The following is a 26059-nucleotide window of genomic DNA, read 5'->3' on the forward strand; positions in this document are numbered from 1 at the left end:
CCAGGCCTTGCCCACGGGGGTTCTACCTTCACATGCATCTCTCCTTTCTTTCCCATTTTTATTCTGGGGGGAAATGCTACATAAGCCTCCTCGATTTCCTTATAAACACCAAAGTTCACGAAAACTCCCCTGATTTACGCGCAGCCTCCAACTGCCAGCACCTGGCAGACACAGCAACCAAGTCAGTCATAAACAGATCGCATACAATTTAATTTTAATGTGCTCGTTAGTCGTAGCACATCTCAGACATAATTGTGAACGCAACACAAAATTATAGCAAAAAGACAATTTTAATGCTGCCGTAGAAAAAAAGGGTTATATGAAGAGTCACATCATGGTGTGCCATTGTCAACAACAAAACAGGGCACAGAGTGTGTCACGGTGTCTGTGGTGTTTACATGCCAATATTTTATACATAGGTTCTCGTATGGTGTCAGCTGTCAGTTATTTCTGCAAATTAACTGCCAGAAATGGAGAAGAACAGAATGGCTTGGAGAGCTGGTAACCACGGGTTACCTTCCATAAGCCTAAAGATAAAACTGCAGTGTGGGATCTTGGAAGAATAATTAGGAAGAACAAAACAAAGCTACCGATTGAAATTAAAAAAAAGAGAGAGAGAGAGGAAGAGAGAGGAGAGAGAAAGAAAGAAAAAAAGCATCCCACATTATGAACTAGCAACCAAGAGGGCTTATAAATAAGTGAAAGTGGGTGTCCCACAGAACGCCTCATGACTTGTAAGCAAAGGATTACAGTACAAACATTTTAAAGGCTTTATCAATGTTCAGGAAATACAGTACAAGTTGTTGGGTTTTTTTAATTGTTTTTTTTTTTCCTTTTCAAATAGACTTAACCCTTTGAGCACTGAGTTTACTTTGAGCATCCTTTAATTTCTAATAAATACCTTTAAGAACCATGTGCAAAATAGTTATGATGCCTGCCAGGGATGGATTTCCTGGCCTCAAAACAAATGATAATAGAATACTAATAAATATGTATAATTTAAACATGAACCCTCTATCAATATAGATGTGCCGTATAGCAAAACAAACATCATACCTTGCTTTGAGATAATGCTTCTGTATATTTTATAAATGCTATCTGTGGAATTTTCTGTATAATTTACAACGTTTGCATGTAAAAAAAACCATAAACCTTAAAAAAAGAAAAAGATAAGGAAATATACACTATACAGAGGCATGGCTTGTGCCCAGAGTATAGCAGGTACATAAAACACTTGTTATAAATGCAAGAAAGAAAGGGTCATTTAACCAGTCACATTTTCCATAAGAGTTTGAAATCTATACAATATATACATCTATGTTTCAATGTGAAAATAATATTCTTTTAAATTTCAAGGCGTGTTATACCCCTGCAGACCTGCATAAATGGAGGTTCCTATTATTCCTTATAACTAAGCTGGTAAGGAGTTTAAAAACAGAGTTTCATACATTATTATTATTCATTATTATTTTGTTTTATTATTATCTTTTTTTAACCAAATTAATGCAAAAGTGCTTCGTAGTACTCAGAGGGCTAAAGATGAAAGGGTGAGAAATGCCAGCACACCCAAGTTTCATGGAAAAAGTGTGCCTGGTTTTGTTATAAATGCTTAATTAAACTGTCTGTTAATGCATGCAGCTTGAAGCATCGAGGGGATGCTCACAATTAAATCCCATTTACACAAAGTTCCAAACACTTAGCACTGCGTTTTAACCTTCGTTATTTTACCAGTAACAACAGCTGATTATATGCACCTCTCTATTAAACACTGTACAGTTATACCAAACAGTCCAGCCCAGAATGATCCTCTGCAGTTAACGTAAGAACATGTGCCAAGAACAAGACAGAGGGGCTTTAAGGTGCCTTCAGCATTTCTCTCCAGTCATTTCCACCCTGCAGCAAACGCTACTGCTTCTCCAGCTCGGAAACGAACAGAAGGTGGTCTTCTGGCGACTTCCCGTGAGTTTTGCTAAGGTGAAGTTTAACAGCGTGCTTGCTTGCAAAGGTCCGATTGCAAAGCTTGCACTGATAGGAGGTCCCCAGGTCCTCCTCCGGGGAGGATGTCACCAATTTTTCTGATGGCGACTTGGTTTGTGCTATTTGATTGTTAATCTGTTCAGTGGATAATTTCGATAAGTCCCGTAGCCGGAAGCCCAGGTGTGACTCTAGGTGGCTGATGTACGTGGAAGGAGTCCTGATTTGTGACGCACAGTCGTTACAAAAGAACACAGGGTGGCCAGTGTCCAAGTTTTTGAGGAACTTTGTTCCACCTGTCCTCCGGAGTTGGTATTTCACGTTGGCCAGCCAGTGGCTGATGGTGGTCATGGAGAGCCCGGTGAACCTCGAGATGTGCATGCGCTCCTGGGGGCTCAGGTCTGACATGATGTACTTCCCTTCCGATGTCTGCCGGAGGCTGGCTGCAAACTGGGCCTGCAGGATCAGCAGGTGCTGGGGATTCCAGTTGGACTGGCGGCCTTTCCTCTTCTGTGCTGGAGTTGACTCCTCGGCCTCTTCCAGGGTGGCCCCGTCAATGTCAGACTTCTCAGAGATGCTGGAAGGAGTAGAGGATTTTGACGTGTGGCTCTCTGTCAAGTTCTTCAACATATCGGATATATCTGACAAGGCATTCTCGCGCAGTGGCGAGCTTGACATGAATGATACGACGGCAGATGTCTTTGCTGTTGTCACTGTAGATGAGGAAGTTGCTGGGGATGAGGATGTGGGGGACAAAAGCCCTGAACCTAAGGAGCAACCTTTGTCACTCTTTCCCTTCGTCAAGTCTATGGGCTGGTCATTGTTGACGTGGTAGAAATAGCGGTCCAGATGGTCCGCCTTCTTGGCCTGAAGGGGTGGTGGGGTGGCCACGGCTGCCTTCTCGGCTAGACTGTTGCTCATCTTGAAAAGCATGCTCATGGGGTCCAGGGCAGGCAGGGAGGGCTTGGCGGCTTTGCCCAAGTGGATATTCATGACCGACTGCAGGGCACTCAGGGGGTTCACAAAAGGCTGTTCTGGTGGGTGGTCCGTGATGATGGCTGTGCTGCCGCTGAGCCCTCCGCTCAGGGGCTTCACCAACTCCTTACCGTTCTCCACCGGCTCTGCAGCAGGGCTCACCTCCTTGCAGCCATCTCTTGGCGGGCTGGGGCTGTTCTCCTGGCTTTTGAAGCCACCATCACTGGAGGCTTCCATCTTAATGGGCTCACTCTGCTCACTGCTGCAAGGGGATGGCGTGGCCCGCTTTGGAGGTGACAGCTTGCCTTCGGGCTCTTTCATTTTCTCCTCAACTTTGGCAACTTTCTCAGTGACTTTTTTCACCAGTTCTTCCATGGCGTGAAAGTTTGTCTTGGGCATGGGGGAGGTCTGGCTGCTGGGCGGAGAGACCAGGGTCTGGGTTTTTGTAGGAGACACGATTTCACTGTTGCCAAATATGGGTTTCAGGGGTGTGCTCTTCCCTGAGGAACCCAGGGACAACTTCATCATGTTGGGGAGCTGGTAGGCGGCGTGGATGCTGGGGTAACCCCCCCAGCTGGGAGTGCCATTCTGAGCCTTGTTGATGGCTGATGTCACTGTGTTTTCGAGGGATTTCAGGATATCTAGCCCCCCTTTAGGGCTCTCTTCTAAGTCATTTTCAGTCAAATAGTGGTACTTGGAAGAAATATCATACTTCTCCTCTTCCTCACTGGTCTTCTCTTTCTCCTTGGGTTTCTCATCCATGACTACTTTCTCCTTGTCCACTTCCTTTTTGACCTCCACGGTCAGCTTCGGGGAGACACTCGCAGGTGTATTGGAGGGAGATGTGAACGTGGTGGCTGCCAGTGGCACAGACTGTACCTTCTCATCCAGCAAGGTGGTGATGGTGGGCGTGACGGGTGTCTCCATGATGGGCTTCCCCTTCTTCATGGCTGAGTTTGTGACCTTGATAAAGTGGCCAGTGACCATCATGTGGGCTGTGAGCTCCTGGAGTGTGTCATGGGAGCTTCCACACTCCATGCATTTGAGGATCTGGGACTTTCGGGCCTCAAAGTGCCATGCATAGCTGGCCCCATTCTGGTGGCCGTACCGGTTATTTGGCGTGATGTAAGGATTGGAGTTCTTCTGCAGAGCATCACTGGTATCAGACAGGGTAGCTTTGGGGGTTCCACCTGTGGAGTCGGGGGAGCTAGGCAGCTCCAGCTCCAGCGAAGGTTTCTTCCGAGCGGCAGGGATGATTTTGGCTGTGACAGGTGTGACAGGTTCCTTGAGAGGCACTTTTTGGTAGTGTTTAGTTTTGATCATGTGGACACTCAGGTCTTGGAGAGACTCAAAGGAGTGGCCACAGTACATGCACTTCAGCACCTTCTGAGCATCTTCCTTCCCTTCCATCTCCAACAAAGACCGCTTGCGAGGCTTGGACCAGCGCTTGGGGTTGTTGTTGTCTGTCTCATGGTTGTCATCGCGATAGTGACCTGTCTCATTCATGTGCACCGTCAGCTCCACCAGGGTGTCATAGGCAGCACTACAGTCTTTGCAACGGAACTTGCTGGCCCCGGTGAAGATGGAGCCATACAGCTTGCTGCTCTGGCGATATAGCTGCACGGTGCTGAACAGGCTGGGCTCAGGCAACATGCGGTTCTGCGACACCTGCTGCAGGGTCTTCGCCATAGCGCTCTGATGCCAGTCAAAGCTCCCGCTGCCGCAGCTGCTGCTGCTGCTGCTGCTGCTACTGCTACTGCCACCGTTGTTCTCTGAGGAGGGCTGGTGCAGGTTCAGGTTGAGGTTGGACCAGTAGGAATTGGACAGGAAGTTGTTGTACACGGCCTTCATCTGCTCCAGGCTATCCGACACGGTTGTGTCCTCCAGGGGCACTGGGACCTCCTTGGTCTCCTCTTCATTCTTAATGGAGCTACTTTCAAAGTCAGCCATCCGGTCACTGGTCTCACTGATGTGAGATTCGCTGTCCATTTCGTGGCTGGAAAACTCAGCAGCTGGTGAGTTCTGGTAGCTTGGGCAGGCCTTGCTGAGATCCTTCTCTGGACACATGTACTTGGCTGAGGGTTCTCCATCGGCCGCCTGCTCCTCAGGCTCTATGCCATCCTCTACCAAGGCGGCTGCCTTTAACTCATCGGAAACATAGGCTGCCATGATCACAGGTGAGAATGAGAGAGCAGAAGGTGAGAACAAAGAGGAAGAGAGAGAAAGAAAGAAAAAAATTAGTCAATGTTGATCATACCTAGAATATGTTCTTGGCTCTTGGGAATTCGACAAATGAGATGGGCACATTTATTTGTAAAATTAAATAGTTAAAATATGATGTTTCTTTGGAGCAAAAAAAAAATCTGCTCTTCAAACATAATTTGCCACCTTATTCTTCTCAAGGGGCAACAGCTTGAAATTAAAACTAAATTTGAAATTAATGAAGCACATTCTGGAGGTGGCATTCACTTCTAAAGTAATAAATTACTTGCATCAACCTCAGAGACAGCAGTTCCTGTCTGTCAATTAATATGTCTTATGCTTCTCCTACCTCTAATGCATTTCTTAACAGACAGACTTACAATTTAAATTAAGCAAGCACTTTTTTTTTTTTACTCATTACACTTTTGAGGCTCAGTCTTTAATAAATATAAAGTACAAAAACATCAATAAGACTTTTACCAAGTAAAAAGAAAGTTCATCAATTATAGTAAATTAAAACCAAGGAGTGTGGCCTTTTCTTCTTCCTAGAAAAGTAGATCTAAAAGAAGCCCAGAGTAAGTTTCTTACCAGGGATGGGGCCTGAAGTGTTCCTGGGAGAGATGGTGAGTGGCCACAACCCCGAACTGGCCCTGCTCCCCACATGCTCAGCCACCCACACACACATATCATCGTATGGAATTAGAGCAGAACAGGTTCAGGAAAATTGGTATGCAGAGCTCACTCCTGCTGTATAAATATATACAAGACCTGCTGGTGGACCTTACAAATGTCAAAGTGTTTGCTCTTTAGACTACTTTGTCAATATTTACTCAGAACAGGCTCCATGGGGATCCTACAGGGATTCTGTCTTTTTGGAGGCCTTGTACTGGGAGTGGAAATCCAGCAGGCATTCCTGAGCAGGTAGACAGCAGAGCCCAGCAGCTAGGAGTCCTAGAAGAACCCCTAACCCACATGGGAGGCCCAGAGCCCTGGGAGCATCTGTGCCAGTGGGATGCCATGATACGATTTTTCCATTCTTGGGTTATTCTATACCTTGGTGGTTGTGTGTACGCTGTGATGTGACCGGTCCTGTGTGAGCAGCAGCTTTAAGCTAAAGGAGAAAGGGAATGGGGTGGGTAATTTTGTTTCCTACCAGGAACTAAGAACCAAGGGATACAGGGTGTGTAGCACACACTTGCAATTCCAGCACTGGGGAGGCAGAGGCAAGAGGGTGGGTTTGGGGTCAGACTGCTCTATACACTGAGTTGCAGGCCAGCCAGGGCTACATGAGGAGATCTTCACAAGTTGCTTTCAAAAGGCCAATGGTAAATGGATGGAGTGGCAGTGATATGGCACTGGTAATTGCTAGGTGATAAAAAGAGAGAGTTCTTAGAAAAGGGAGGGGTGCCTTGTTTATAGAATTCAACAGCTAAAGTGATGTTTTCCAGGTGAATTTCTCATCAGAAAAATACAGTTTAAAAAATGTAATTGATCCTTTGGAACCTATACAGATGCCCTACCTTCCTATTTGACCACTATCAAATCTGCATTTGTTCTGACAGCCATAACTTCTAAACTGAACTGCAGGGAGGCAACTCCAGCGGCGGGATCTTGGACGGGAACCATGTCCCAGCTTTGAGAAAGGGACACTTCTCTTTATATGCACCGTAGGAACCAAGAACCTTGAGTGTGAGCCATAGGATACCCTTTAGAAATGTCCAGGAGAACGCGAGTGGTGGCCTACACCTGTCAGCAATCCTAGCTTTCAGGAGGCTGAGGCAGGAGGATCACAAGTTTTAGGTCAGTCTGGATAAACATAGGGAGAGCCTGTGTCAAAAAGAAAACAGGAAAAAGAAATTGGCAGAAGTGTGTGGCTGTGGTCTGCCACAGTGTGAGGTGCTGTGGTGAATCTTGAATCTAAGATCAGGCCCTGAGTTGAAGTTCAGGGGACCATCACATAGCCTGAGGGACTCTCTTCCTACAAGCAGTGAAGAATGTGAATCATGAATTAGAACAGAAAGAAGAAAGAACAATCTCCCTCATAACATTCTCCAGTTTGCAGAACAGTCTAGAAATCTTGACTCCTGCATGCCTTCAGAGATCCAACCTAGAGGGAGGCTGGCTGGAGTCAAATGACTAAGTGTCCCGATTTGCCTGGACTTATCCTGGCTTAAGACTCCCTGTCTCTCAGGAGTCCACTTAGGCTGGGGCAAACTGATGAGGGCTGGTCACACAGCACCGTGGAGGCTGGGGTGCTGAATGGGTCTGCAATTTCTCTTACAATCCTTGCAGAGGGCAGCTAAAAAGAGAACATTGGGTTTCAGTCTCTGGAAACTCACTGGGTGGCCCCATGCACTAAGGAGGGATTCTACAGGGCGGTCTGGGATGAGAAAGACACATGGCCTGTGTTGCTGCCAGGGACCTAAGGGGAGGCTGGGGACACAGATGGGGACAGATGCTGCTATGACCTGAATGTGCAATGCCCTTGACAAACTAATGTCTCTTCAAAACTTGGTCCTTTGCTGGTTTTAGGGAGTTGTGGCCTGAGACTGTAACCTAGTCAGCAGAGTAATTTCCTGGGATCAGGCTTTGAAGGTGAGGCTCTGTTTCAGTTCTGACTTTAGCATTCTGCTTCCTGCCTGGCAAGGTGTGGCCAGACTCTCTCCATTCTTGCCACATGATGAAATGGTACCCCCCCCCACAACAGGAAGCCAAAATACACCTTTCCTCCCTTAGATTGCTTCTGCTGGGAAATTCTGTCCCAACAGTGAGAAAAGAATGAATGTGGCAATCAAAGTCCTTGTCTCATGGACAGGTACTTCAGCGCCGCGATCTTAAGCCTGAACACCACATACCAGGCCATTGCTTCTATTCTGGAGCTTGCACAGAATTAAGAATGGTAGAGGAAAGAGTCCACAGAAAATAGTCATTGCAAGGCATCAGGAACCAGGAGAAGTCAACAGTGGACATGAGTGATATGGAGAAAATGAGCATTTGTTTCAGAACCTGCCTGGCTCCCATACCCTCGATGGAAGCATTCACACACTGAATGTGTGGCCATTTGAAATCCTATTTACATGCCTCATTGTTGATGTGGCAAGCTCCTACGATGGGTTGGTCCCCAACACACTCTTAATATGCTCTTTGAGATGGACAATAGTATTGGAGCATCATCAGTCTGATGAACGAGAAGGATATTAGTATTGAAAAGAAAGCATGGCCAAACTCCCTGATGGGAGCAAAATTCAGTCCTGAGAAAAAGGAACAAGTTCCTATGCCAGAAAGCTCTGGGTTCTTGGGAGATCTGGCCTCCCACACACTTTAGCTCCAGCCTTGTCCAGACTTGTAAGAGTTCTTATATGTATATTGGCACACTTTTGTGCCAGGAACCTCACTACCTAGCAAAAGACCAATGGGTTCAGACCCAATAGTGGGGAATATTTCCTGAGACTAAGGCAAAGATACTGACCATGGATTCTTCCTCCACATAATAATGGATGCCTGAGAATAGGCATTGCTGTGTTGTGCAATCCACTCCTCTGAGGATGCCACATGCTCTTGATCATTGAGTTTAAAACCTTGAGAGCCCAGCAACATGCTGAGTTCAAGGTCAGCCTGTCCTATTTGGACCCTGTCTCAAACAAATAAACAAACTTAAGAGTGGAAATAGGTCAGAGGAGTGGCAGAGGGGCTGAAAGGTGAGAACATTCATTCATTCCATAAACAAGAAAGCTTCTGTCCTAAGAGAAATAGCCTTTTCCCTCCCCTCCTCAGTTTCCCTGTGTGTATAATATGGTGCACCAGTTCAGTGACCTGTAAGGTCCTTGTCTCCGTTTCTGTGTTTTAAGACTTTTGTGAGCAAAGAGTTAAGAACTGAATTTTAATAAATGCTTTCTGAGGGCAGGAGAGATGCCTCAGTGGTTAACAGTGAATACTGCCCTTGAAGAGAACCTGAGTTCAGTCTCTGGTTCCCATAGCAGGCAACTCAGAAGAACATCCAGACACTTCTGTCTTCTGTGGGCATCTGCACTCTTGCGTGTGCGCATACATACCCATCCACCCTCCCATATATACACACAATTAAAAAGAAAATCGAATATCAGGCTTTACCTAGTTCATTTTTTCCTTTGTGCTGCGGATCATCAAACCCAGGGCCTTGTATATGCAGGGCAAAAATCATTCCACTTCTTTAAAATATTATTTATTTTTATTTTTTATGTGTACTTTTTATTTTGCTTGCATGTATGTCTATCTACCACATTCACACCTTGTGCCTGTGGAGGCCAGAAGAGGGCATTGGATCCACTGGAACTAGAGTTATGGGTGGTTATAAGCTGAGAGTTTAATCTGGGTCCTCTGGAAGAGCAGTCAGTGTTCTTAATGGCTAAGCCATCTCTCCAGTACCTTCCTCCGCCACCCCTCCTTTTTTTAAAGCTAGATTCTTGCTCTGTAGCTCAAGCTGCCTCCAACTCAGGATCCTCAGCCTCCTGGTGTTGGAACTGCAGGCTTGGACCACTACGCCATGCCATAGTCTTTTCTTCTTTGGATAGAATCAAACATGCAAAGTCTTCTGGATCTTGGGACAGATAATACCCTGGATTCAGTAAGTCAGAAGAGGACATTGGTGGCTTCAGTCACTGTCTGTGTGGATTAGCTTTTCTGATGCGGGTGCTGTCCCAACATGGGACAGGAAGGACAGCCTGAGAATGTCCTGTCATTCTCTTGTAGACTTATTTGATCTTCCATTGCTGTTTAACTTTACACACACACTGATCTGAATTCTTGCATCCAGTCAACTCACAGTAGGCCAGCATGGGTCTCATCTGGGAAGAGGTTAGCCTGAGGTCACTGCAAGCTGCACAGAGTGGTATTAACAGCCTTGGTAATAGAACTGGATATGTTTCTGCCCCCTCCCATCCTGGTGCAGACACCAGCATGTCTTCCTCCTCACTCCATTCCCTTCAGTCTAGTAGAAACAGAAGCCACCGGGACGGTAACAAACAGCTGACTGCTCACATCTCACCTGCAGTACACCCTCAAAGCTCCTCGCTGGCCTCTGACAAAAGCCCAAATTCCTCAAAGTGCCCCCAAGAGCCTCCCCCTACTTTGTTCTTGTTTCCTTTCAGCTTTTCTGGGCCTCTAGGATGTGGCAGGATCTCTCATTTCTAACTCCCCCCTGCTCACTGCTGCCTCCCAAGATGGAGACATGAGGTGGCAGCCATCTCTGGGGGGATGAAACAGACAGCTTTTGTCCCCCCAGTTCCCACTTGCATCACTGCTCTGTAGCCAGGTGCGATGTCAACTCCATGAGGTCAGGACCATGTCCACACAAGCCAGACTCACCATTCCAGATGTCTGCTACACAGTCCTAGTGTCTGGCTGTGTTAGTCAGTTTTCTGTTATTTAACAAAATACCCAAAGACGGCTAATTCAATAAAGGAAAGGATGCGCTCAGCTCATAGGTTCAGAAGTCTTGGATCCAAACTGCCCATTGCTGCCTTTGCAAGGGCTCCATGACAAAATAACAGACATCTATGTGGAGGGAAAGGCCACATCTTAGAACAGGACAGCAGAGAACACCTCAGGGCCGTGTGCTTGTCCAGCACCAACTCCCACAAGGACTAATGTAAGATCCCACAAGAACAACCCTAATTTGACCTGAGGGCAAACTTAAGGACCTCCCTCTAAGCCAACCTCCTAGTGGCCCCACCACTTCTTACACTGTCACAGGAAAGATCAAATGTCAAAATATAAATCTATGGTGGACAACTTTAAACCATTTGCATACCATGGCTCAGATCATAGTGGCCACTCAACCTCTATCCACAGGAGACACAAAGGAACATTACAGTTGACTTCTTCCAACCCCCTCAGTAGCTAACTAGCTAAGGTGGGTCCAGATTCAAGTCAGTCCCAGGATGGAGATGTGCTAGAGTATAAGTCCTTTCTGGATCTGCTCTCTGAGTGTGACTGACACGGATGCATCATCGGGCCTTTCTGCTTCATAAGACTGAACTTTGCTGCCAGCTCCAACAGCAGATGCAGCTGGACTATGAGGGTGAGGGGACTTCCATCCCAACTAACTACTGCTATACAAGAAGCAAAGAAAAACTTAGGAGTGGGCAGAGACTTACAAGTAAGGGGTGCTGTGGATATTGCTCTATATAAATAAAACACTGATGGCCAGTGACCAGGCAGGAAGTAGGTTGCCAGGTAGGAAGTAGGTGAGACAAAGAGAGAGGAGAATTCTGGGAAGCGGAAGGCTGAGGAGGGAGACACTGCAGCCACCGCCAGGACAAGCAGCATGTAAAGACTCTGATAAGCCACCAGCCACGTGGCAAGGCATAGATTTATAAAAATGGGTTAATTTAAGATAAAAGAACAGTTAACAAGAAGCCTGCCATGGCCATACAGTTTATAAGTGATATAAGCGTCTGAGTGATTATTTTATACGTGGATTGTGGGACTGTGGGGCTTGGGGAAGCTGGAGAGAAGCCCTCCAGCAACAAAGGGGTGGACTTGGGGATGAAGCACCTGCATTTCATGTTTTCCCAAGTCACTTGGTTGATGGCCTCTCTTCATGAGGGTAGTCAAGCTGCCTTGCCAGTTTCCTGACCCATATCCAACTCCCATTTGCTCTATTCCACAGGCAAAAACACAGTGTGGAAAGACACAAGGCACCTGACTGCTGGTGGGTTAAATGGTAGCTTGAACAGTAGAACCCTGCCAAGTGGAGCCAAATGGGACACAGGTAAAAGAACATTCCTGAGATTGAGGCTTATATTTGTAAGCACCTTTTAAAACCCAATTATCCAACACTCCTGGAAGGGCAAGCCACAAAGGAAACAATGCCTCAGTCTACTATGTGGACCAGACAGAAGGGTCTCACATTCCTTGCCTCTGATCTTTCCAAAGGTCATGGGAAGGGATGAAGAAATTGGCAGGTTTTTTTGTTTTTTGTTTTTTTGTTTTTTTTCCTAAACGTGATTTTCAAAGAATTACACTGAGTTATTTCTGACCCCAAGGCCCAGACCCTGGGTCTGGACTGTGAAAAAGCCCAATCCCAAAAGGGTGTGGGAGTGAGTGTATGCTGGGAATGCAGAGCATAATACTTCCAAGGACCCCACCCCTTCCCATCCAGGAGGGCTGAAGGATTGGTTGGTGTGTCCAAGGGTAAAGAGCAGGCCCACCATAGCCATATGAAGGGAAAGAGGCAGGAATCCTCTCAACAATATGTATCACCCTTGGCTAAACTCTACCTCTGTGTAAAAAGGAAATTAATGTACTTCATATAAATAATATAAATATAAATAGCAAGCTGAGGAACACTAGAATTTCTTTATGGGTAAGTGGAAATTACTTCATCACATTGTTAATGAACTTACCCCAAGGTGAAGGGGCAAGAGCTTAGGTCTGGGCACTCAGGCCACAGAGGCTGTGGGTAGACGGTAGACAGTGGGCAGGGGTGGGTACAGCTGGGAAGAGAGGTAAGGGCTGCGCCTTGTTCCTAGAAATGATTACAAGTTGTCCTGTACATGGGAGCATATTTAGGGCTGACATAAAGGTTGTGAAGTTAGAACTCTAGAACCCAGACACAGTGCCTTACAGACTGTTCCCATAGCTGCTCAGATTGCATCTGCTCCACATCGTTGCCCAGGGCTGATGACAAGGATGCAAGGGTGAAGCTCAAGGTCAGTGCCTTGAGAGGCTCAGGAGGGAGTGAAGGGGGGAACAAAGAGAAGATGAAGTGAAGAAGGAAAGACAAGCCAGGCAGATGGGAGTAGGCTTGGAGGTGGTCAGGGCAGGAAGGAGTAAGACATGAGGGACATGAGACAGGATGCGAGCTTGAGATCACCTTAATACAAAAGGCTGTAAAATGGTGATGGGCCAGGAGTTTGGAATTCTGGTGTAGACAGAGGTGGCTACGAGGGTAGCCACCAAGGTGGCCATGGAAATGAGGCCTTGGTAGACTGATGACCACAGCAACAGAGAAGCAGAAGCCAAGTGTGGAGGTACAACTCTGGAGGTACCCCTGAGGTCAAGGCAGGAGGAGTTCAACTATAGTCCTGCCTGAACCACAGAATGAGTTCAAGGCTAGCCTGGGGAAATTCAATGAGATCCTGTCTCAAAGTGAATAGGGCAAAGAGGGTTGGGGATTTAGCTAGATAGTACACATTTCCCTAGCATGTGCTAGGCAGTACTAGGGAGGTGGAAAGAAATCCTCAGAGATTTACCTATGCCATCCTGAGCAAAGAAGGCATTCTGATATCTCGTGAGGGTAGAGGAGGCCACAGTGGCCTCAACAAACCTAGCCTCTTCTGTGGTCATATTGGAGACATGGAACTGTTCAGAAGATGCCAGGGACATGCCTAAAATTGGACAGCTATTGGGCTCTTTGGGACTCATATACATAAGTCTGTGTCATGGATCACAGATCAAACTTACAAGCAATGTTAAAGCCTCCATGAGTCTCTAAGTCCTACTGTTAGAGGAAGTGAATGGGCAAGCAAAGATGCCAACGTCGTCAGGAGGTGTCTGAATCACTACTGACTGCCTACAGGGACACCTCTCCCAGGGGCTCACATCAGAGTAGAGCTCCAGGAAATATGTGAGAGAAATGTCCAAAAGCCTGGACCTGGAGAGGATCAGCCACTACTGCTGGCATTTCTACACTGCATTTTCTTCTATGACACTGTGCCAAGTCACAGCAATGTAGACCCGGCTTTCAGCACTTATTCTGCCCCAGGCTGGCTGCTTTCTAGTCTCTGAGGCGCATATTCTTCATCATGAACAAGAGAGAGCAAGCAGAATGGACATCAAATTGTCCAAAGTCATCTCCTGGGTCCCACAAAAGACTCAAAGATGCATGAACCTAGGTGCTTTCCCAAGCTAACGGGCCTCTTCAAGTGCAGTGTACCAACTGCACACGGGTTTGCTTTCCATGGAAACTGGTCCTGGACCAGCTCTGGGCTCAGCACCCTCCTGTAGGGCCTTGAATGGATCTCTCGAAGCCACCACTCAGGCCTTGTTGCCTTTCCAGGGAAGCCTTAAGCTGAAGGCCATGGGGAAGGAAGGCAGAGAACTGAAGGACAAGGAAGGAGGTAGTGAAGCCTACTAGAGTTGACCTCATGCTGAAGCCTACTACATTTGACCTCACATGTGTTTTCCAATGACTCCAGCCCATCTGTGGGACTTCCAGCAAGGAAGAGGCTATCACAGGGGCAAAGTTCAGCTCTACCCAATAGCAATACTGCTTGGGTACTGCCAGAGAATTGCCAGTACTTTCTCAGCAAGAGGTCAGTCAGTGCTTCAAGAAGGCACTTTGGACACCTAGACTTGTCCCCTCAGTCCCCAGCTGCCAGTCAGACTGCATCCTGTAAGCTGAATCCAGATCCCTTGTCAGATTACTTCCTACCTTGAGTCATCTCTGTGGAGGGGGGGGGAGGGTTTAAAAAGTTCTAAGTCCTCAGAAACTCCCACCTAAATCTAACCATGAACACAAAGATGGAGTTGAGGCAAGAATTTATGCCTTGTGATTGCTCTAAGTACTGGAGGCTGTGTGCCCTCTGAGTTATTTTTACATGGGGTTCTACTGTGTAAGAGTGTTGCATGCTTCATGATGATCCCCCCTCGGGGTGCAGGGTGGAAATCATAGCATTTACCTACTACAGGTAAATATCTACTGCAGGCTGATTCAGGACTTAAGAACTCTCCTCAGATGTCTGAAGAGCCCAGACCCAAGAGCTTTGGAGATATGAAGAGGCAAGAGCTAGCATTCAGTGCTAGGTTAACATTGGCCAAACACCGACACACACACCCCACCCCACACCCCGGCAACCCCAGGCTCTTGACACTTAAGACAGAGGGATCTCTTTCTGTCTGCTGACTGGGAGAGGGCTCAAAGATCAAGAGTGAAAGGGAATAGGGCTGGGGTGAGACTCAGTGGTAGAGCCTAGAATCCCCCAGTGAAGGGCTGGGAGCATGGCTCAGTGGTAGAGCCCCTGCTTAGAATCTCCCAGTGAGGAACTTGGGGCATGGCTCAATGGTAGAGCACCTGCCTAGAATCCTTCTGTGAGGGGCTGGGGATGTGATTCAGGGGTAGAATTCTTACCTAGAATTCACCAATAAGGGATTAGTGGCACGGCTCAGTGGTAGAGACCTAGCCTAATGTGCAGGAATCCCTAGCACTGGGGGAGATAAACAGAGAGTGAAGAGATGGCCAAAAGAAATCAAGGGATGCAGCAGAAGTGGGCCTGGCTAAACATGTAACACCAAGGGGTACATGTTGGCTATTTGACTGGTTAATAAATATGAAATGGAGAGAAAAACAAATTGTTCTGGAGAATGAGAGTTTATGCTTGGACCAAGGAGGTCACAGTTCAACAGAGACCATGGGTATTCTCTGTGCATCCACCTGGACACCTAGAGTCACATAAAGACACCTAGAAGCTGTTAAGAATAATGGAAGTCACCATGGCCACTTAAGACAAAGGGAAGACATCAGGAGGACTAGGGGTCTTGCAAGCATTGACACTCGGTGTGGAGGTCCTCAGAAAACAGGAGAAAATCCCAGGGTCCCAAGCCAGGCCTGAGGGAAGGGCATGGCCTGACTTTACAGGGAAAAGCACGTGGCTGAGTTATAATCGAGAGGCCTTCTCCAGAAGGCTGGCCACACTGGGATGACAACCTCCCTTAGATTGATGGTTCTCCCCACTAGCAAGGTCAGGAATATTAATTTTGTACATGTTAATTTGATGTAATGTGCACGGCAGAGGCTCATTTGGTTGGGGACCACTGTGTTAACAGAGCAGGACTGCTTCCAGGCCAAGAAAAGCAGAACATTATTTGATTGGCAAGGGAAGGTGGTGTGTGTAAGGCCATGTCACTCCGGCACAGCCAGGGTGATGGGAGGCTGTTGCAGTCATTACAGTCCACTGCTGCTTAGTAGAGCAAGGACACCTCTGCTCCAAAGACACTTTCCCATGGGGGAAACTCCCCGCTGCTCCAGACCTGGAGCTGCTCCTCCAGATATGGCAGAAAACAAGAGGCTAGCTCCTGAGTATCTCCAGAGGCACTAAGTCAGCAAACTACAGAGGCACCTGCTCATCTGTGCTGAATGAGGCTCTTCTCACAATTCCAAGTTGGGGATCAGCCTAGGGGCCTGCCAGTGGATGTATGGAAAAAGGAAATGTGGTATATATACAGAGTGGAGTATTATTCAGGCACAAAGAAGGAAACTGGGTCATTTCCAGGAAAGTATATGGAACCAGAGATCACCGTGCTAAGTAATATAAGCCAGACTGAGAAACTCAAGTACTGCGTGTTTTCTCTCAAATGTAGAATCTAGACTGTTAGAGGAGAGAGGTAGAGAAGAAAGTAGAAGATGAAAAGTCAGGGAAGAGGAAAGTAACCAGTAAGAATGGGGGAGGAGGGACAAGAGAGGATGGATATGATCAGAGTACATTATATAGACACATGAAAATGTCACAAAGGAATCTATTATTTTGGATAATTAATGCACATTAAAGTCCTTTAAAATAATATTTCAACATGAAAACAGGAAAGCTGCAGTCACATGCAGGGCCAACACACTTCAGGCTTGTATCTCTAGATTCTTGCCACAGTGGCATCATCAGAGGTCCCTGCTCAGAATGGCCTTCCTCCCCTTCTAAGGCACAGAACTAGGAGTAAGAGGAGGCCTGGCAGCTTGGAGGTTTTCCAAGATCCAAAAGGGAAGGCAGCCTGCCCACCTCAAAAAGAGACAGGGATCTTCCATGTGCTTCTACAGTTACCTTTGGCAAATCTTTAGATAAAGGGCAGTGAATGAACAGCCAGTTTAGGAACCATCAGAGTTAGCTTTGTCTTTGGCGTCAAGCCCACCCTCTACCAATCATCTAACCAACAGTGGCATGCCATGACATTTGGCTAAGGTGTCTGTATCCTTACCTCTGGGTCCCACAGTAGCACTTTAATACACCTGACACAGAGGAGCCATGAATGTAACCAACCTGCAGTGGGGGGAGGGGTCTGGTTGATGCCATTTGGTTAAACCTGGTGGCCAGTGATGGTCTACCAGCTTATATGGCTCCTGATGTCAGGATAAGCTGCGGCAAGAATGGACAGAGAGATGAAAATTCCTGCTGGCCTTCCACACTGCCCTTTTCTGAGCTCAATGTCGTTTCACATCTTCTTTTCTCCTAGAGTAAAATCAAAACCACAAACTCTCAGCCCTACTCCTACATCCCTCTACCTCTATTCCATGAGCAAGGAGGTGACCCCTAACATGGTGGAGCCAACCACTTAGGGCAACTTCACATTAAGAAAGAATTCTCTCTTCTTGGCAGAATAGAAGCTGGGTGGATTTTTATGGATGGTTGGACTTCTGCTGCTGCACACCAAGTGGTCAACGTTAATCAAGGCTCTGTGTTCCACACACCTGCAGTTGGTGTATGGGAACCTGTGAGGCAAAACAGATGTGTTTCATGAGTAACCTGTAGTCTTCAATAAGGCAGCTCAACTGCCTACACAGTTGACAGTCTTAAATCTCAAGAAAAGCACAGCTGGCAACTGGGGAATGGGTTGGGGAATTGGGAGCCAGTCCTTGAAATGGGCATTTTCAAAGTGGTTATATGTGTACAACTCCACTCTCACTGGGACTCATTGGCTTTTCCCTCTAACATCTAAGGGCTGTGTCTGTAAAAAACGGTAAACGGATGGCTCGCAGCAAGCAGGAATTAAGATTTACATGGAAAAGAAGGCAACCGATTTATGCAATACATTTGTCTACTCACACATTCACTCACCTATTCATCCACTCCCTTTTATTCACTCATTCACCTATCAATCCATCTATCTACTATCATCTGTTGATCCTATTTATTCACCCATCTGTCCATTCATCCATCCAACATGTAATGGACACAATTAAATACTGCAAATGCTTACGTTAGGAATAAGAACCTATTAAAATGAATGCGTCAGAGTCACAGCCTTTATTTATTTATTTTTTTACATGATCAAGATGGCTTTTGTTACAGACCACAGGGGCATTAATGGAGTATATTATCAGTACAAGTATCTTGGTTTGACATTTAGAGTTCCAAATAATCAAGTTCCATGTTACCACCTAGAAGTTTTCTTTTTCTTTCTTCTAGGTCTGGAACATAGGGCATTGTGCATACAATGCAAGTGCTCTGTATTGGGCCACATCCCCAGACCCTCGCTCTAGGCAAGTGTTCTACCACTGAGCCACACCCCAGCCCCTCACTGGGGGATTCTAGGCAGGGGCTCTACCACTGAGTCACACCCCAGCCTCACTGGGGATTCTAGGCAGGGGCTCTACCACTGAGTCACACCCCAGCCCCTCACTGGGGATTCTAGGCAGGGGCTCTACCACTGAGTCACAGCCCTGGTCTCTCATTGGGGGATTCGAGGCAGGTGTTCTTCCACTGAGCCACACCCCCAGCCCCTCACTGGGGGATTCTAGGCAGGGGCTAGTTTAAGTTAGGTGTTTGCTAACTCAGGAACTGTCCATACTTTATGGAGGGGTGGGGGGAAAGGGAAGATGATGAAGAGGAAGAAGAGGAGAGGAGGAAGAGAAGGGGAGAGGAGGAGGGAGTGGTGCAGAAAGGAAAGAAGCAAGAGGAGAGGGAGTAAGAGAGAGGAGACAGACACTAGCACCGGTGGCCTCACTGGAACCTGCGTTCCCGCTGTAGCCTTTGTGTGGAGGGCACTGTGCAGTACACATCAAAACTGGAAGCATTTGTGCTGATTCAGCTGGGAATCTGTAGCACAGAAACCCTTGTGTATGGGCAGAAGAGGGCAGCCATTTAGGTCTTAGGGTAATTCATCAACATTTTGTTTTGTTTTGTTTTTTGAGACAGGATTTCTCTGTATAGCTCTAGCTGTCCTGGAAATCACTTTGTAGATTGGCCTCTGCTGGGATTAAAGGCATGTGCCACCACTGCCTGGCATTACCAACATTTCTAAGGCAACCCTGAGTGAACAAACAAGCTAACAGCATGACATATGCATACATGGAATGCAGTGATAAGACAGGATAAGGTGATAAAGCATTTGGGGAGACAGAAAAATAGAACTCTCTGACTTAGTTGCAGAAGTACAATTTATCCCGAGCACTTGGCAAAAATGTGGGACATTGTCTAGAAAGTTACATAAATATGTACTCAGTCATCCAGCAGGTTCATGCCCAGATGTATCCCCAGCAGAAGCACACATGGGCACATGGTGAACTAGCCCATGATATTCTTTGGGAAGCTTCATCATAAACTGCAAGAAACTGGAAGGAACTTCATCAAGAGCAGGAGGGGCATATCAGCATGACAGAATATTATATAGCAGTAAAAATAAAACTATTATAGCACCAGGGAGAAATCCCACAGAGGTTGGGGAGGTGGCTCTGTGTCACACTACTTGCCTAGAAGACACTGGTGAGAGGCAGGAGATGTGAGTCAATGGTAAAACGTTTACTTAGAATTTCCAGTGAGGGGTTAAATGACTCAGTGGTAGGGCTCTTGACTTGAATCATCTCCAGTGAGGGGCTAGAGATATGGCTCAGTGGCATAACCATTGCCTAGAACCCATCAACGGACAACTGGGTGTGGCTCAATGGCAGAATGCTTCACTAAGACCTACATCAGGAGGCATCCCCTAGACAACCTAAGGCCACATGACTGGCACTAGGAACAGAGTTGCATGGAGCTTCAATGGCAACCTCCATAACCTACCACTGCCTGGGTGGTACTCAGGGACCTTGGCATCTTGGCATGTTCTTGTGACTTCATGCTTCCCGTACATACAGAACGTCACACTGGGCCTTTGCTCCTGGGGCTTGAAAGCATTTACCTTTGGAAACTCAGCAACTGTCCTGTTTGCTGGGCACTTTGCTGTCCCCTCCATCCTGGTCTCTTACACATACCCAAAGCCCTTCCAGGGTTTTGCAGCTGGTAGATTCCTGTCTTTGTCTCATCAGTCTCTGGTCCAGAAGAGGCCATGCACATGCTAACAACTGCTTGATAAATCTCTAAATTCAATCACATTTTCCATTGAAAAGATGTAGTCTTTAATCCTTGGAGGCAGATGTGGGACTCTGAGTTCTAGACTAGTCAAGAACACCCTGTCTAAAAAAAAAGAGGAAAATAAAAGAAGAAAAAAAGAGAGAAAAGCTATTGCCTGAGTTAAACATGGTGGCACACACCTGTAAGGCCACCTGTAAAGAAACTGAGGCAGGAGGATCAAAACTTTCAGGCCACCTTGGGCTATGTAGAAAGGCCTCATCTCAAGAAAATGAAACAAGATTAAAAAGATGCTGAAACAGAGAAGGCAGACTTCACACTTGCACTCATTACTTGTGGGTCTGGTTCTTCGAGTCACTCTGCACCCAGCAGCACTCCCAGGAAGAACGAAGACCCAGGGGCCTACAAGATGGCTCAGGGGGAGAAAGCACTCGCTCCACAGGCTTGAGGGTGTGAGTTTGATCCCTGCAACTCACACAAAGGCGGAGAGAACAAACTGACCCCACAATTTCTCTGACCTTCACACGTGTGGTGGCATGCTTGCATGGACTCCATGCATTAATAACTACGTGTAATTAAAACAATAAAAGTAAAAAGAATGAAATTCTCAGAATGGATTACCAGGACTTGGGAGATCCCATTCACCTACTTCTGTTTTAGCTAAGAAAGCCACTGGCCTGTTTGGGGACACTGTGTAACTGCCTCTGGTAACTCCATGCATGACCCCCAGCTTAGCTAAACAACATACCAGTGTCAGGCCAGCTGACGTAATACTCGATGGAATTGATGTGTAAACGGTCTGAGAGACACAGATCAGGGAATGAAGTACGGGAACACATGCCTATAATGCCAGCCTGTGCTGAAGCAAAAGGCTCTTGTTTGAGGCCTGGACTATCTACATCTAGCAAGGTAGCCTCAAATAAACAAAAGCAGTGAGCTCAGTGAAGATGAGTGACTTCTATGAAAGCAATAACAGGACCCAAGTTCAAATCCCAGCACCCATGTAAAAGAAGGGCACAGGTGTCTATGCCTGTAACAACCCCAGTGTGAAGGGGCAAGGACAGGCATATCCAGGAAGTAGACTGGCCAGCCAGTCTGGCCAAAACTACAAGACCCCGTCTCAAAAACTAAGGTGGAGAGCAACCAAGGAAGGTATTTGAGGTCTTTCTCCGGCCTCTAGGTGTACATGCATGGGCACATGTGCCAGAATACTCCCTGTAACACCGAACACACACACAACATCACAGGGAAAGATCGTGATATGAGGACCAGAACAAGGCTCAGCAGTCAGAGTCATGGCTTCCCCACTGTGCTTTACTGTGCATCTTCTGAGGTTCAGGCAGGAAGCAACTAGCCAGGTGGAACAGCATGTAACTGTCACTCCAGTACTCAGGAGGGAGACACAGAGAAATTTCTAGTTCCAGACCAGCTTGAGCTAATGGTGTGACCCTCTGTCTCAGAGGGGAAAAAAAAAAAAAAACAGAAAAATTGGAAAAAAAATTATGAGGACAAAGCCCCTAGTTCTTTAAGAGGGTGGCATATAGCCACATGGTTACCACCTCATACCAAACCAGGCAAACTAGAGTGACATCTTGGAAGACTGTACAGAGATACAAAACATGCCACACAGTGTTCACAGTATATAAAACAGCACATGCCACACAGTGGGGTGACCCTAGCTCTCTGAGGGTCCCCATGACAGATCCATGCTCCTCTTCTCTTGGTCACAGGAAAAGTAGTCTAATCTAAAAGCACAAACGCAGCTGGGCGGTGGTGGTGCACGCCTTTAACCCCAGGACTCGGGAGGCAGAGACAGAAGGATCTGTGAGTTCAAGGCCACCTGGTCTACAGAGTGAGTTCCAGGACAGGCAAGGCTATATAAAGAAACTATCAAAGGAAGGGAGGGAGGGAGGGAGAGAGGGAGGGAGGGGGGAGGGAGGTAGGGAGAGAGGGAAGAAAGAAAGAAAGAAAGAGAGAGAGAGAGAGAGAGAGAGAGAGAGAGGGAGGGAGGGAAGGAAGGAAGGAAGGAAGGAAGGAAGGAAGGAAGGAAGGAAGGAAGGAAGGAAGGAAGGAAGGAAGGAAGGAAGGAAGGAAGGAAAGAAAGAAAGAGAGAGAACACTGGGTATAGAAAAAGAAGACCAGAGTAAGGATAGTGTCACTATAACCGTGAGTGAGGACACCCGTGTTCACAGGACCCCATGTCCACACATGATATAATCTAAAATTTGGGCTGTAGATTCCAACTGCAAAATGTCACAGGGGCAAGACTATGGGTGTGACTCAGTGGCAGAGCCCCTGCCTAGAATGCCCCAGTGAGGGACTGGGGTGTGGCTCAGTGGTGGAGCCCCTGCCTAGAATCCCCCAGTGAGGGTCTAGGGTGTGGCTCAGTGGTGGAGCCCCTGCCTAGAATCCCCCAGTGAGGGTCTGGGGTGTGGCTCAGTGGTAGAGCCCCTGCCTAGAATCCCCCAGTGAGGGTCTGGGGTGTGGCTCAGTGGTAGAGCCCTTGCCTAGAATCCCCCAGTGAGAGGCTGGGGTGTGGCTCAGTGGTAGAGCCCCTGCCTAGAATCCCTCAGTGAGGGGCTGGAGTGTGGCTCAGTGGTAGAGCCCCTGCCTAGAATCCCCAGTGAGGGACTGGGGTGTGGCTCAGTGGTAGAGCACTGCCTAGAATCACCCAGTGAGGGGCTGGGGGTGTGGCTCAGTGGTAGAGCCTCTACCTAGAATCCCCCAGTGAGGGGCTGGGGTGTGGTTCAGTGGTAGAGCCCCTGCCTAGAATCCCCCAGTGAGGGCTGGGGTGTGGCTCAGTGGTAGAGCACCTGCCCAGCATACACATACCTGGTTCCTTCCACACTTTCACAGCACTACAAAACGAACAGACCAACAACCCTCCACCCAAACCAAAACCAACAAAAAGTAAAAACAAACAAACAAACAAAAAAACCTGAAAGCAAATCATAGACCAACAGTGGAAAGTTCTTTGTGGACTCCTCTGCCCCCCTCCCCAAGTCTCCTGCCCACCCTCGCCCACCTCTTAGTCTCTCTTCTTGCTGGCTGCAACAGTATAAACGGTTTATAGCTGCCACTGTGAACACATAATGTCACACTAGCAAAGACACTTGTCAAATGCCTTTCCCTTACAAGCACCCTCATCATGACCTGTGTTAATGAAGTTAATTGAATTTAAGATCAATAATGGTTAATTATTGCAATTTGACATTCAGAGATAAATGGCTTTAAGACAGAGTGTGTGTGTGTGTGTGTGTGTGTGTGTGTGTGTGTGTGTGTGTGTGTATGAGAGAGAGAGGGAGGGATAGGGGGAAAGAATTTGTGAATGTAAGTGTGTGTTTGTGAAAGTGTGTGTGTATTTGTGTGGCAGAATTTGTGAAAGCGTGTGAGATAGCTTGGGAAAGAGTGTGTGTGAGTGTGTGTGTTTAAGAGAGAGAGGGAGAGAGAGAGAGAGAGAGAGAGAGAGAGAGAGAGAGAGAGAGAGAGAGAGAGAGAGAGAGAGAGAGAAGAACGTATTCTTTCCAAAGCAGGCAAATGCATTACAAGCCTAAGAGGGATCCCACAAGCCTTCCATTGATTCCAGTACAATCTGATCGACTTCACCCTCTGATGAATGTGGGCTTTTCAGAGCTACAACTAAATGTTCTACACAAGACTTCCCTAACCCTTGTCACTGGCCAGATCTATATATGCTGTACACCAGAAATCTATTGAGATAGATTAAAGACCTGCAGGAGAAACAGAGCCTCTTCAATAGAGGTGAGGGTTTATTATATTGACTACTAATGTAAGTTAACTGTATGCAGTTATGGATGCTTATAGATCAGGGCAGTTTAATTTGGACCAGCTGGATATGATTATAATTGAACATGAATTTTTTTATATCACCAAAGATAGACTCAATTCAACATGTAGGGGGGGAATCCAATTCAGTAAGGTGGAGACTCCTCTGTAGAAGGCAACTCCCCAGTGGGGCTGGCCGTAGAAAAGCTCGCCTGCGTCTGTGCTACACTTGTGGTCACCACGCATCTGCCGCCCCCTTCCCTGCAGCCTGCTCAATGTGAATGTTTCATCCTGACTGAAGGGAGAAGCTCCGAGGCCACTGCTGAAGCACAGCTCTGTGGAGTGTCTGTGGAGTCGTCCTCTAAGGAGGATGAACAACTCTAAATGAGTGGAGCTAGTCCACAGGCTGGGGGCTCAGAAGGAATAAGGGGGAAAAGAGGAAGCCAGTGAATATCAGCATCTCCCTCGCTGTGTCTTTGGAACGGGTCTGCTCCTCCATACTCTCCCTGCCACGAATGGCTAACACCTCTGAAACTAGGCTCTGAAATAAGCCCTTCCTCTCTTAATCATTTTGCTCAGGTGGGCAGTCCATTTCAGCCACACACACAAAATATCCAACCGAGCTCTCAAGGGGCCAATGCCCTGGTGGTCCATGATAGGCCCACCTAACACCCCGAGGGGCCAGCACCCTGGTGATCTATAGTGGTCCTACCAGTTCCTACACTGCCGCTAAGTGTCTCATCTGATTTCATCTGAGTTAGTGAACATTTGCTTCTCAGGGGAGCTGTATCCCCCAAATGTGCCATAATGGTACCCCTACCCACCCCTGAACTAGTAAAATGACCACTTACAAGATTCATAATGACAAAGTCAGTGTTGGCAGGGAGGCAAGTCCTACTGATTGTGGAGCGCTGACAATAAAACGCGGCTGAGGAGTTCTGTCAAAATGTAAGATTATGCAAAAACACCGTGAAGAACACTGCTAATCATCTGCTTGTGTCAATTACTTGAAGGGTCTCTGACAGCATATTTACATTAAACACATTTCAGAAGCAAAATCCTTAATGCTATATCGGAATATTCTTCATTGCCATTAGCGGATCTTTAAAAAATCACTTCCCCCACCCCTCGGCTACAGCGCGGAAGACAGTGAGAGAGGCAGGCTGGGCCCGGGCCGGCGGTGAACTTGATGAGGATGGAACTCCAGCTCACAGGCTGAGGCCGCGAGGCCAACTCAAACTTGAGGGATCCCTGTCACTAGCCCTCTGAGAGCAGATGACAGGGTTCACTTACACCTCCTAAACCCTCTCAGCCAAATGAAAAGCAGCCTTTTCCTCTTGGCCAGAGTGGTCACTCTCACATGGCCAATGTCACCCTCCCTATCAAGGCAAATGATGGGCACAGAGTGGCTGCCATCAGAATTTAAACAAAGAGAGTATACAAAGAGCAATACTCCTCCTCTTCCCAGATACTCAGGATGCTGAGCCAGGAGGATGGCAAGTTGAAATCTGGGCTACACAGTGAGTTCAAAGCTAGCCTGGGCAACTTAGTGAAACCCTGACTCAAACTGAGAAATGCAAAATGGCTGGAAGATGGAGCATTGTCAGGGCTTCGCCCCGGGCTCCTGGTTCTCATTGCTAGCAACGAGAAAAAACAACAAACAAACAAAGGGAAACACCACAGCACCTGCTGGGCTGTGCATGACGCCTCTGCTCCAGTCCAGGCAGTCTTATCCACATGGGGGACACAGAAATAAACAAAATGAATGGCATAGGCATGGGGTGGTCTGGCTTGGAGAGGCCTGTTCTTTATAAAGGCAATGGCCTGGCCTTGGCATTGTTATGGATCGGCAGGGGCACCTCAAGGCTCCTGAATATAGCCCCTGCCCTGTAATGCAATAGAGGATGAGGTCAGAAAAACCCAAGGGCTCTAAGAAAACATACCTGACTCCTCTCAGAAGTCACACCAGCCTGACGGTCACAATGGTCATGTGACAGCCACAGCCACACAGGTGCGTTTTGAGCACTTTCCTGAATGTTCTTCAGTTGGCTGCCTCCTGTCCCCTTTGTATGCCCTGAAGTAGGCTG

At 47.3% G+C, this 26059-nt stretch overlaps 1 protein-coding gene across 2 annotated transcripts in view; it reads right to left on the minus strand.

Moving 5' to 3' along the window:
* Positions 1-271: 271 nt before the first annotated feature.
* The window catches only part of Tshz3 (teashirt zinc finger homeobox 3), a 74349-nt gene continuing 48561 nt past the window's right edge, over positions 272-26059 (minus strand). For both annotated transcript variants that reach the window (XM_037199343.1, XM_028877750.2), the window contains one exon: positions 272-5111. In XM_037199343.1, the coding sequence (XP_037055238.1) occupies positions 1906-5111 (3206 nt within the window). In that variant the 3' untranslated portion in view covers positions 272-1905. The remainder of the gene's footprint in view (positions 5112-26059) is intronic.

The sequence above is a fragment of the Peromyscus leucopus genome, chromosome 1, assembly GCF_004664715.2.
Source record: "Peromyscus leucopus breed LL Stock chromosome 1, UCI_PerLeu_2.1, whole genome shotgun sequence".
NCBI classification, from domain to species: domain Eukaryota; kingdom Metazoa; phylum Chordata; class Mammalia; order Rodentia; family Cricetidae; genus Peromyscus; species Peromyscus leucopus.